Source organism: Rhagoletis pomonella, unplaced genomic scaffold (genome assembly GCF_013731165.1).
Source record: "Rhagoletis pomonella isolate Grant_MI unplaced genomic scaffold, Rhpom_1.0 Rhpom_scaffold_00001, whole genome shotgun sequence".
Classification (NCBI taxonomy): Eukaryota; Metazoa; Arthropoda; class Insecta; order Diptera; family Tephritidae; genus Rhagoletis; species Rhagoletis pomonella.
Genome location: NW_023458555.1, coordinates 58,131,425 through 58,143,374, shown reverse-complemented (window position 1 = coordinate 58,143,374; position 11,950 = coordinate 58,131,425). Strand labels below are relative to the sequence as shown.

The 11,950-nt window shown below is 34.7% G+C and overlaps 1 protein-coding gene across 8 annotated transcripts in view; it reads left to right on the top strand.

The window, feature by feature from the left end:
• LOC118746592 (zinc finger protein 704-like) overlaps positions 1–11,950 on the top strand; it is a 308,567-nt gene that overhangs the window by 94,027 nt on the left and 202,590 nt on the right. For all 8 annotated transcript variants that reach the window (XM_036480435.1, XM_036480488.1, XM_036480475.1 and 5 more), the window contains 2 exons: positions 1,400–1,527; positions 1,901–2,118. In XM_036480435.1, the coding sequence (XP_036336328.1) occupies positions 1,400–1,527; positions 1,901–2,118 (346 nt within the window). The remainder of the gene's footprint in view (positions 1–1,399; positions 1,528–1,900; positions 2,119–11,950) is intronic.

The following is an 11,950-nucleotide window of genomic DNA, read 5'->3' as shown; positions in this document are numbered from 1 at the left end:
TAAGTGGGCGTGGCTACGCCCATTTTCCAAAAATTTATAATATTCTTGTTTCTCGTCTAAAAATTATTGTAAATATCAATTTTGAGCGAATTATCTTCAGTAGTTACTAAAATATCGCAGTTTTCGTATTTATGGAAATTACTGTTATATGGGAAGTGGGCGTGGTTAAAGTCCGATTTCGCCCATTTTCAATACCAACCTACCTTAGATTAAGGGAAACCTACATACCAAATTTCGTTGAGATATCTCAATTTTTGCTCGAGTTATCGTGTACACGGACAGACGGACGGACAGACAGACATTGCTTAATCGATTTCTTTTTTCATCCTGATCATTTATGTATACATTTGTCTATATCTATCTCGATTCGTTTTGGCTGTTACAAACAACCGTTATGTGAACAAAATTAATATACCCTTGTGCAGGGGCTGAAATTTTGCCACGGCTATTTTTTGTGACCGACAACGAAAACAAAAAATATGGTTTTAGTTTACACAGTCTTATGAGCATGCTTATGTACATATTTATATAGGTGAGAGAAGTGTCCATAGAAATTATGAGAAAATATCTCAATGTAGCCGCGAGAGTAGTGAACAAATGGGTTAGGATTGATTAGTATGTGGCAGCGAAATAGTCACACGTGCCCTGTCTAATTTACATTTGCCACTCATTTGTTTTGACAGCTTTTTCTTCAACTTACCCCCTGCCAAGCGTTAGAGACTAGATTTAATTTTTATTTTTTTTTTTTAAGGTAAAGCGAATTCATGTACAGCACACATACACATCTATAGGCGGGAAAATTAAATAAAACACACACGATTTCGTAAATCTTTGAGCATTTGGGAATCGTTACCCGTTTCTACTAATTACGCTTAATGAACGGTACTCTTTAAAAACCTCACTAATATAGAAAATGACGTATCTGGTTAATACAATTGTATGGACTACTTGATGTCGTTGCCGAGAAAGGACCTACTTGTAGCATATCGTTACTACACACGAATAAAGGCGCGATAGTGTTTTGATGGCGAAAAAAGGCGCGTAAAAAAATTTTGCGAAAAAGATGCTTATGAAAAACTTCGGCGAAGTATGTTAAGAGTTTTTGACGCTAAAGTATTTTTATGCGTCTTTTTCGCCGTCAGCTTTTGAGCTCGCGCCTTTATTCGTGTCTAGTGACGATATGTATTTAAAACTTAAAGCACATTCGTTTATTTTCTAATCTTTTATAATGAACTACAAAATAAAAAGGAAATTCGCTGTCTATTACAACACTTACTACACGCTGCTATAGGTTTCCTGTGAAAAAGTACGTTTTCTTATCTCATGTTGTATTTTTAGATGACATCATTTATGAAAATACATTAATTAATCCACACTTTCTTTTTTAATTTACTTTCAGCTCACGCAAACGTCCGCAGCCATATATAAACGATTGCTTTGGCGGCCAGTGCGGCGACAAGGAAGATATGGAAGAATGCCATGCAGCAATGATTTTAATGAAGCTCTCCCATTCACCGAAAAATGCAGGTTAGAATAAAAATAATCGCAATCTCACAAATAGATAATCAGCATCATTGCAAGAGTCGTATCGAATGAAAGTCGTTTTTCGAGAGTCGAATCGTATCGAAAATTTCACGCCATTGCCTAAAATCTCCAGTCGACTAGTATATTAAAACGGAAAAACTTGGCGGCACTGCATAGTTTTCGACGATTTTCGCCGTTTACTTATTTTAGCACGACCGTAGACAATGCCAATGTTGTCGAGTCGTACAATTTAGCCCAACTTTCGACTTACGCAATGAGGCTGAATATAATAACTCAATATTAGCCAAAACCTTACCATCCTTAAACTCTTTCACACCTTACTCAAAATTTTTTCTTGACTTGTTTTTGCTTTCAGAAAAGTGGTTTGGCTCTAGTCCGGGCAGCTCATCGTCGTCGGGTAGCTCCTGGAGTTCGGGCTCCTCTTCTCCACCGCTTAGCGACGATGGCCACGCAGGCCTCAACACAAGCGCCATATTGAACGATGCGAGCGCCCGCATTCGCACGACATCAGTGTCCACTTCGGATGAGGGCATTGTTGTAGACTTCAAAGAGGAGGCGCCACGCAAAAAGAGGGTAAGTAAATGACCTAATTACCAGTAATTTTTAAAAATACATATAGTTGTACATTTGTATGTACCTACATATGTACATATTATTTAAATCTCTAATTTGTATGTATGTCGAAAATTTTCATTGTCGGTCGCCGTCTGTTGACCTAGATTGCTCACAGTCTGATTGAATAGAATGTGTAGAGTGGCTATGTTTGTACAAGTTGAGTAGAACGCATTTAAAAGTGCCAAAATTTTGTGCGTCTTTCATTGGTTCATTTGGAGCATTAAGAGGGTGAAATAGAAACGTAATTCACAAACACACCAGACAGTCGCACGACTAACGAAAATTCCGCTTAGATTAATTACGCACTGCTCAGTTTTGTACGCTGTCTACATGTTGTTGTTTTTTTGTCTGAACAATCATTTTCCAACATAAATTTAGCATACTAGAGTTCAATCTTTGAGGCGAAACTATGCGCGTTTGAGCGAAACTGCGAAAGTGCGAAAATGTGAAATATTCGACAGTTTTTACAACAAACATGACAACGTTTCGCACTTTTAAGCTGAAATTAGTCAAGAACGAAAACCTACCTGTACGTAAACCCGAGTCAGCTGACACGATCTGTCTTACCAAAGCGCAATGTAAATGAAAACTCAACACCGCAGAATTTTTCTGTAGTTGTAGCCCGTAGCGCAGAAATCTGCGGAATTTAGATTTTTCCGTGTCAGCTGATTTCTCCTTCTTTAGATGGTTGCCACTTCGTCAGTTTTGCAGATGGTAAAAAAGTTCAAAGTTCATATTCAAAATATGTTTAAAATATTTGAAATTTACTATTGAATAAGGTTTTTGTTGAAAACTAAGTAGTTTATATTTAGCTACAATCTATTATAGCACGAAAAATTGTAGTTGAAAGGGTAAGTTAATGAAAAGGCATTGAAGAGTGGCAACAGTGTAGTAAGCAACACTGAGGGCTGCAGTAATAGACAAAATTGTGCCTATACAGACTGCGTTTAAGTATACGTTCTGCGTTCTCGACTAATTTCAGCTTTAGTTTCACAAACGCACAGCTGAAATACTGACTGAAATGCAAAGAGCAAGAAAACTGTGCTGTGCTGTTCGTACATCGCTTCGGCAGTTAAAGCGAAAGCAAAAACCAAGCGCAGCGAATATTTGAGGCTGCGCTGTGGCTGAACTGTTTGAAATTTCGATTTAAGGCAACAACATAGTTCACGCTTTTGTGCAAAACAAAGCGCTAATTTTTGCCTATCGCATTTTCGCATAAAAGAGTGAACTTCAGTCATCTGCTGTTGATGACGCAGGTGATAAATAAATGCCATTTGGTGCTGGCGTGAAGGCAAGATCTTTGAGGTCGCTACGCCCCGCTGCGCCAGCCTCCATTTATAATTGGTATTTCTTAATAAATGCTTACCTTTGCCAACCTTTATGACGAGACGAGAGTGCGAGTGCGTATACGCAACTAACACGCTTCACTGTCGCTATCTATGTATTTATGTTGCATATTCGCCTGTAATGCCAGTGTCAACGCCAGCAGAGCATGACACACATATTTACATATGGATGTAAACTCACAATGTAGTACGCTAACAAAACTACTACAACTAATTTCTCGACATTTGTGTGCATTTGGATTTTGTTGTAAGGCTGATCGCGGCATTCAATGCCAGCTGCGTACTGACCTGGCCGTGACGCCCTTCAAAGAGGCATGTAATTTATGTATGTAACATCCGCTTTATGCATTACAACATTGATAAATTAAAGCAACCAGTTTTGCTTAGTGGAAAACAGAAACGCTGTTAAAGCTTCGAAGGCGAAAGTTGTTGGAAAAACAAAAGAGACGAATGCATAATTTACATCGAAAAACCAAGTTTTAAGTAAATATCAGTACACCTATGAACACGCATATGTATGTATGAATTTTTACATACGCATACACTGAGGGAAATAATGCATAGTAAAAATGAATACTTTATATTTGATTATCGTTTGATAATGTTCGTATTTGAAAAATGTTCGTATTTAAAAATAATATTTTCATACAAAATTTATTACGCACGTATTTGACGGTTCAAAACTGAGTATGAATATGTAAGTGTACACAAGGCATATTCAACAAGGTAGAAGTGACAATTCAGTCGAGCTCTCTCATAGCTGACTGTAATGTCAGAAAATGTAAACAAAGAAATTAACCCTTTGATATATATTTACCACATTTGATAAGACTCAATATCTTTGAAATGAAAGTTTCTGTAAATATAAAAATATATAAAATCTTATTAGAATCAGCCTCGTTTTAGTTATTGCATTTTCACAAAATTACACACTAAATGAAACACACTTACTTGTAAAATGAAACACACTTATGTATTTATAAAACTGTTTTGATAATTTTCTTGCATTTTACTCCCCCAATCTGTTTGAGCATTTATTCTTTTATTCAAATACTTAATTCTTAAGTATATTAGACATTAAAAAAAAAGTTCGATCCTTCAAAATTTAAATCAGAAATTAACTTCAAGAATTTAGCTATTAAATTTTTGCAATTCGAAATTTTCTTTCCATTAAATTTATTAAAGATTATTTTAAGTTACTTTATGTTGACAAGGAATTTTGGTTTAGGTTTTATAAGACCACCATTTGAAATTTGGTCTATCCATGTATATGAGTGGGGGATTTTCTTTCCTAATTTTCGGTAAGATACATCCTGCACCTGGGAACAAACGCGTCCGCTTAGAAATACTCGGCTGCGATGGGCATCAAATAAAGTCACGCGCACACGTGAAGAGTCTCCTAATGAATCTTCGCAGCAATTTGCCCCTCGTTGTCGCTTCACTTGACAATTCGGAGGTTTAAAATAACGCACAAGTTTGTTGTCCTGGCTCTTAGCAAACACAACGCACCGCACGTAATTCTTTTTCATTTTATTATGAATTAAAAATCAGTCACACAATTGAAATTTTAAATTAAAAAAATAAAAATAAATTTTAAATAGTATAGGGTTAAGAGTTGACATTTCAGTCGCAGTTCAAAAGAGAGAAATGTCGAAATCACTTCTACCTTGTTATGCCTTGAGTGTACATATGCACCCCAAGCATGCAGAGCGCCGCTCTGAGAACGGTGACAACACACACATACATACATAGTACAAATCGCGTGCTGTGGTGTTGATGGATATTCAACATTTGAAAGCAAATTTATATGACTGGGTATAGCTGAGTGCGCAAAGATGCTTGCCACAAGTTGTTGATATCCGGAGATGGTCGGGCTCGAATTCCACTGCAGGCAAAATATGCAAGTTAAATTTTTTTTTTAGTTTTTGTCTTTATTATGCACTTCGCGGGTGCTTTTTCAGCCAGCGGTCATTTTAATACGCGCGTAATTGAATTGAATATTTACCAATATACAGTACGTTCGTTGACGTTTATAGTAAGATCAATTACGTTTCTATTTGATTTTAATATTTTTTTCCGTCAGTGTATGTATTAGCTCAAATTGTTCGTGTTTCCAAAGTTGGGGCATCAACTGCCCTTGGGCAGATGGCAATGTTAAGAAACTTGAAAGGGCTGAAAAATTAAACTTTAAAAGAATATATCACCAGCTTTATAGCCTCATATGAATATATGTACACATGTATGTATGTACCTATATGTAAATACAAAAAAAGGATTTTACATTTCGTTCCTCATACGTAACATTTATGTTGTTCTCGCATCCACAATCCAGTTTTCTTAAAATTTGAACTATCTTTTTTTTGAAAATCTGTTTTAAGTATTTAAATTATCATATGTAAAAACTCAACACTTATGATACATATGTAAGTATGTGGACAATATATGTACATATATGTTATTATGTATATCCATAGATATATATATATACATATATAACAATTGTATGTTCGTTTTTCGAACAGACATAAATACACTTACAAATTTCTTACAATCAAATATGATTAATTAATTATCCGCTCCCCCATTTGAGCAACAATAACGATGCGAGTACGTTGGCGTGAGTATGTTATATTTGTGTACGTACATTACATGCTACACCATACCTCACAGTGTGTCGTGTGGAGCAAATGACATATACAAACGGGTAGCAGAAATTAAAGACTTCATTTTTGCCAGTTTTGGCTATATTTTTTGTTTATTTAATGCCTAATATTTTTTTTTATAAAAATCTAGCTGTAGAAAAAACACCCTATAAATGCACTTTCAAAATTTGTACAAAAATTATAAAAATTTAACACATTTTCACCAAAATGTTACAATTTTTATTCAGAATTTCTAGAAATATTTTTGGTATGCAGTTCTATAGCCCATTCACTATAGCAAAGCGCAAATTTCAAGAGCTTACACATTACCGTTGATATTTAATATATATATTTTTTTTTGCTGACAGTGTGGTGCATTTTTCCATAAAAGTACCTATGCAAATTTCGAAATAATTCGCAAACTAGGACCAAAAATACCCAAAAATATCCGTAAATAATTGTGTCCACCTCGCTTGTCCTAACCGACACACTGTCTGTCGCCTTAGTTCCAGTTCGCCATCACTAGCAGGGTCTAACATATATTTACACATATGAGTATTCACATACATACAAGCATGCATATGCATATGCTCATTGCATTTGTTACAAAATGTATTCATACATACATACATTCAATTATATCTACTCATATTCATACAAATACGTATGTATTGTTTATCTCTTAACATTGGAATGTAGTATGTTTGTAAAAGTCTCTATTATTTCTTGGTTTTTTATGTATGTAGTTGTACGCGTGTTGGCCCCTTTATTTACATAAGGTTTATTAAAGCTACATATATGTATCAACAACAGTTTCATTCCCGCAGACGAATGTGAATTAATCAGCCTTGAAACCCGTATTTTTTGTTGTTTGTTAGTTTTTTGTTACTTCATTGGTTTTTGTAGTTTCGCTCTCTAGTTCTCTGTTATTAAATAAGTTGAAGTGCCATTTGTTGTTATTGTATAAATGCTGATTGTTTGTTTTTGTTGTTGTCTTTGGGAAAAACTACAATGCTAAATTACAATTATGTATTTGGATTAGAAAATAATTTTTCAGTTAATTTGCATTTTTTAACAAAAGGGAACGACTACTTTTTTAGACAACTTAGAATTCTGTGACTTCATTAAAAGCAAACCGATTAGTTTGCTCCGGGTTTTACTATTTACTACGATGTGTCGCATATCAGAATTAAATTAAGATCCAAAAATAAAAAAGTGCTTCGATTTTACTGAAGTATATTATAAAGTATTAACTAGCCATTACCTCCTCCTAAAGCTTAACTCAAGAAACTATATTTGTTTTTGTTAAATTTGTATTTATTTAATGCTTTCTTTTCTCATCAGCTCAATAAATCTTAGTACATATATACATAATTTTTTATCGACTTAAAATACTGAACATTAAAAAATAAATTGTTTGGTTTAATTTAGTGTATAACATCCTAATCACAAATGTGCACAACAAGTAAATTTATTCGGTAATTCGAGTTTACTTTTAATTCAAAATTTCATTAAATATAAAAAAAATGTTTAGCGATAGTTAGTTTGTTTTCAGAAATATTGAATTGAAACGTTACATTTTAGTATATAGTAAATGTACATACAAATTATTTCAGTTTAGATATAGTTGATTTTAATGCTACTTTCATATATGTATATAACGATAAATATGTAATTGCACAAAGCATATTGCAATGTTATTAAGCAAGCAGAAAAAATGGGCAAATTTTGTTAGTTTCTAGTTTCCTTTTTTAACCTCTGGGTGAGCACATTACATTTCCCTCAGTGCTTACTGTTATCAACAATATTATTTTATACGTTGGCAACTAAATTTTCACACAAAAACGGCTTCAGTATATAATAAAGATGTGTTAGTGTATAGCATTCGCGCCTGATCGTAAATTCGAAGTGGCGCAATTAAGTGCTTGACACAGTTTCATTTTGTCTTCACGTACATAATTATCTTAAATGTTTTTTGCTTTTGATTTCTTAATACAATTTCGTTAAAATAATGGCAAATCTCGAAATTGCAAATGGCCTCATAACCAAAATATTGCCAAATAACAAATGGCACATTAAAGTTTTCGCGCTTGCACTTTTGCCGGCCGTAATAAAGCGATCAATTTAGACACAAGCAGCAACAAGTTTAAAAAGGCACAGCGGCATGCAGTAGGTCAGATGCAACTGCATAGCTTAAGAAAAACAATGTTTACCAATATTGCAGCGAAGATTCAAGCGGTCGCTGTATTGCGCAGCTGTTGTTGTGTTTGAAGCGAAATCGCTGGCAACGCATGCAGATGAGTCAATGGGCAAAAATATGCGATTGAAGAACTCTCTACTGCAATAAACATACACTACTTTATTTATACTGATATACATATCAATTAACACAAACATACATGTTTCATGCAAATTTCTGTTAATATTTGTGAACGTATGTACCTACGAGCGCAGCAGAAAAGTATTAAAACCAGCACTAAAAGCAAATAAAACAAAAGCAACGGCAACAGTAACAGCGCTGTTCGTGTACACATGTATCTAAGCAATAAAATGTTGAAGTGAAGAAAAAATGCTTTTCTACAGCTGCATTGCATTAAATTGTCATAACAACACGCTTCGCTGCAATGATTACTGTGGCCACAAAAACAGCACAAGCGGGACTGGTGGCACCCACATTGCGGCAATACATTAAAAGCGGGTGGGTGCAGGAGAGTGACTCGTGTACTTTAGTTTCACAATGCCCAGCATTTCATTTTTCTCCTAACCAGATGTGCGCTGTGGCTTCCATGGTGCACGTGGCGTATGCGCAACACTTTGTCGGCAATAAGCTACGTGTTGAGCGTGTGCATTTGATAAAGCGGAAGCAAAATAAAATAACGGGCGGAAGTGTAATTCTATGCTGATGTATTTGTTTCACTTTTTTCTGCCCTGCAAGTAAAATGCATGTATTGACCTTCCAGTAAATTACTAAGCTACCACCATCTGCCTGCAAATATCGCATGTATGTATATATGGATGCATGATGCAACTTTTGATTTGTATATACACATGTTCATATTTATTTATAAGTGAGGCCAACTTTACATATGATTTTTCAGGAAAACTGCGATTTCCACGAAATCACCTATGACTTTGCTGAAAAGTTTCCATATCGTGAACGCAACAAGCGGCCTTAAAAGCATTGTGTGTTTGTCATTGAAATCACCGTCAAAGCATTCCAGTTGTAGCTGTTTTTGCATTTTTCGAGTTAATTGCGTAATTAAGTTGGAGTGCAACATCAAAACTGCCGACAAATAAGCGTATTGTGTTGCTTTATTTATTATTTCTTGTTTTTTAATTTGTGCTTTTTTGTTTAATTATTGGTTTCTCGTGCAATTCTTAAGAATTTGAGTGAGTGGAGTGAGATATAACGAAAGCATACAGGAGTGAGGTATAACAAAAGCATACATACATATATGTATACATATACACCACACGTTAGCATTTTGGAATTGAGCATTCAACTTTACAATAACAGGCACAAATAACACATGCAATTACGTAGGATCCACCTGTATAATTAAAGAAAGAAATCCTCAAATTGTTTACCAAATCATCACATACATATGTACATATGTTAGTTCCTATCGCCGACTGATGGTTGGAAAATATTATTTTTTAACCGAATTCGAAATTCCAAATTAGAACCATTCGACTATTTAAAACGACTTCTTACCCTAGATGTCCGGGAAATATTGCTCGATGGTCAAAAATTGCTTCGGCCGAACATTCGTTTATTGACCTTAGCTAAATAAAAAGTCCATACGTGAATTGCTGCAACATATGAGTAGTTTCGCAATATTCTTGCCGAATTTTTCCAGATGTTATAGCATTTAATATAATAATTGGCGCTTACATATACATATGTTAGTGTTAGGCCGAGCTTATCCTCCGATTTGTGGCGTGAGCCTTGATTTTGTCACAGTTTTACGCCGACTCCTAGCGGCGATTGTAATTTTACGAGAAGCCTTTGCCTGCCATTGCGGCCGCTGTTAAGAAAACCCTTTTTTCTCATTTTTTGCGATGTTGCTTTGACCAGGGCTTAAAACCAGTCCCTGCGGAGTGGAAGCGCGCACTGTTTACCACTACACCACAGCCGCCACATTATAGCATTCGGATCCGCTGAAATAGTCAAGAACAAAATGTTTTAAATGGCGAAGCTATAGGTCCAAAAAATTTAATTTGTTTCAATTGAAAAAAGTGGTAAATGATTATTATTACCATATTCTTCGATTTAATTATTCATATAATTTTAGAGAATTTGGTCAATATACATATGACATGTATCGAAAAAAAATTATCGGAACTGTTGTTGAAATCCATAACGTAATCTTTATGGTGGTCGATGTCAATGGTAATGTTATTTAAAGTCATTTAGTTTCACATTCATATCTGTCAGTTATTTTTATACCTTTCATGAGCATGAAATGGTATTATAACTTTGGTCCGATGTTTGTAAGTACCAGAACAAAAAGAGATAGACCCATTAAAATGTATACTTATATGATCAGAACGTCGAGCTGAGTTGATTTAGCCATGCCTGTCCGTCTGTCTGTCTGTTTGTATGCAATCTAGTCTCTCAGTTTTCGAGATATCCGGATCAAATTTGGTAGGTGGGTGTATTTTTATAATGTATTAATCATTTGTCGGAACCGGAAGAATCGGACCACTATAACATATAGCTCCCATACAACTGATTGTTCAGATATGAGATTTTTCATTATAACTTCTCCATTTATGCAGCTACGAACATGAAATTTTGCAATACTTGCACCCATTATCAACAGAAAATTTACAGTGAAAATTAAAAAGATCGGATAACTATAACCTATAGCTCCCATACAACTGATTGTTCAGATATGAGATTTTTCGTTATCATTCATCCATTTATGTAGCTAGGACCATGAAATTTCGCGCTGTTTTCACTCATTATCAGCAGAAGACTTACAGTGAAAATAACGAAGATCGGGTCACTATAACCTGCAGCCCCCATACAACTGATTGTTCAGATATGAGGTCTTTTATCATAACTCCTCCATTTATGCAGCTAGGAACATGAAATTTCGCACCATTTTCACTCATTATTAACAGAATACTTACTGACTACAACATATATCTTCCATACATCTGATTGTTCAGATATGGGATTTTACTGTAAAACTCCTTTATTTGAACAGCTAAAACCGATAAATTTCGTAAGATATTTTATAAATAATAATACAAAGTCTACTGAGAAAATCTTCAAAATCTATGCTGTATAAGCTTTATCTCCTATAGCACTGATTGTTAAGATACCAGTTTTTGCCATATATCTCCTTTATGTACGAAACTAAACCCAATAAATTGTGTTACCGGTTTACATACCGATCACATAGCGGTGAAAATCACTTAGATTGGTGTCATATAAAGTATATCTTCCATACCTCTGATTGTTTAGATGCGATTTTTTATATAAGTATGTAACTCCTCTATCGATGTATGCAGATGTATTCAAAAGCAGTAATCTGTCAAAGTAAAATTTGCAGATGTTCATGAAAGGTATGAAGCCTTCGGCATAGCCGAAGACAGCGCTGCTCTTACTTGTTTCTATTTCTTTTCATGCGTATTCATATTAAAAAATGCATTCGTATTTTATTTATATTCGTTTATGCATTGGTACTTGCTCTCGTTTAGTTAACCTTTCTTTGATTTGCTTTAGGTGTAAAATACTGAAGAACCACTGCTAAAGTTTAACTTTTATCCATTTTAAACCGAAGCTTATAA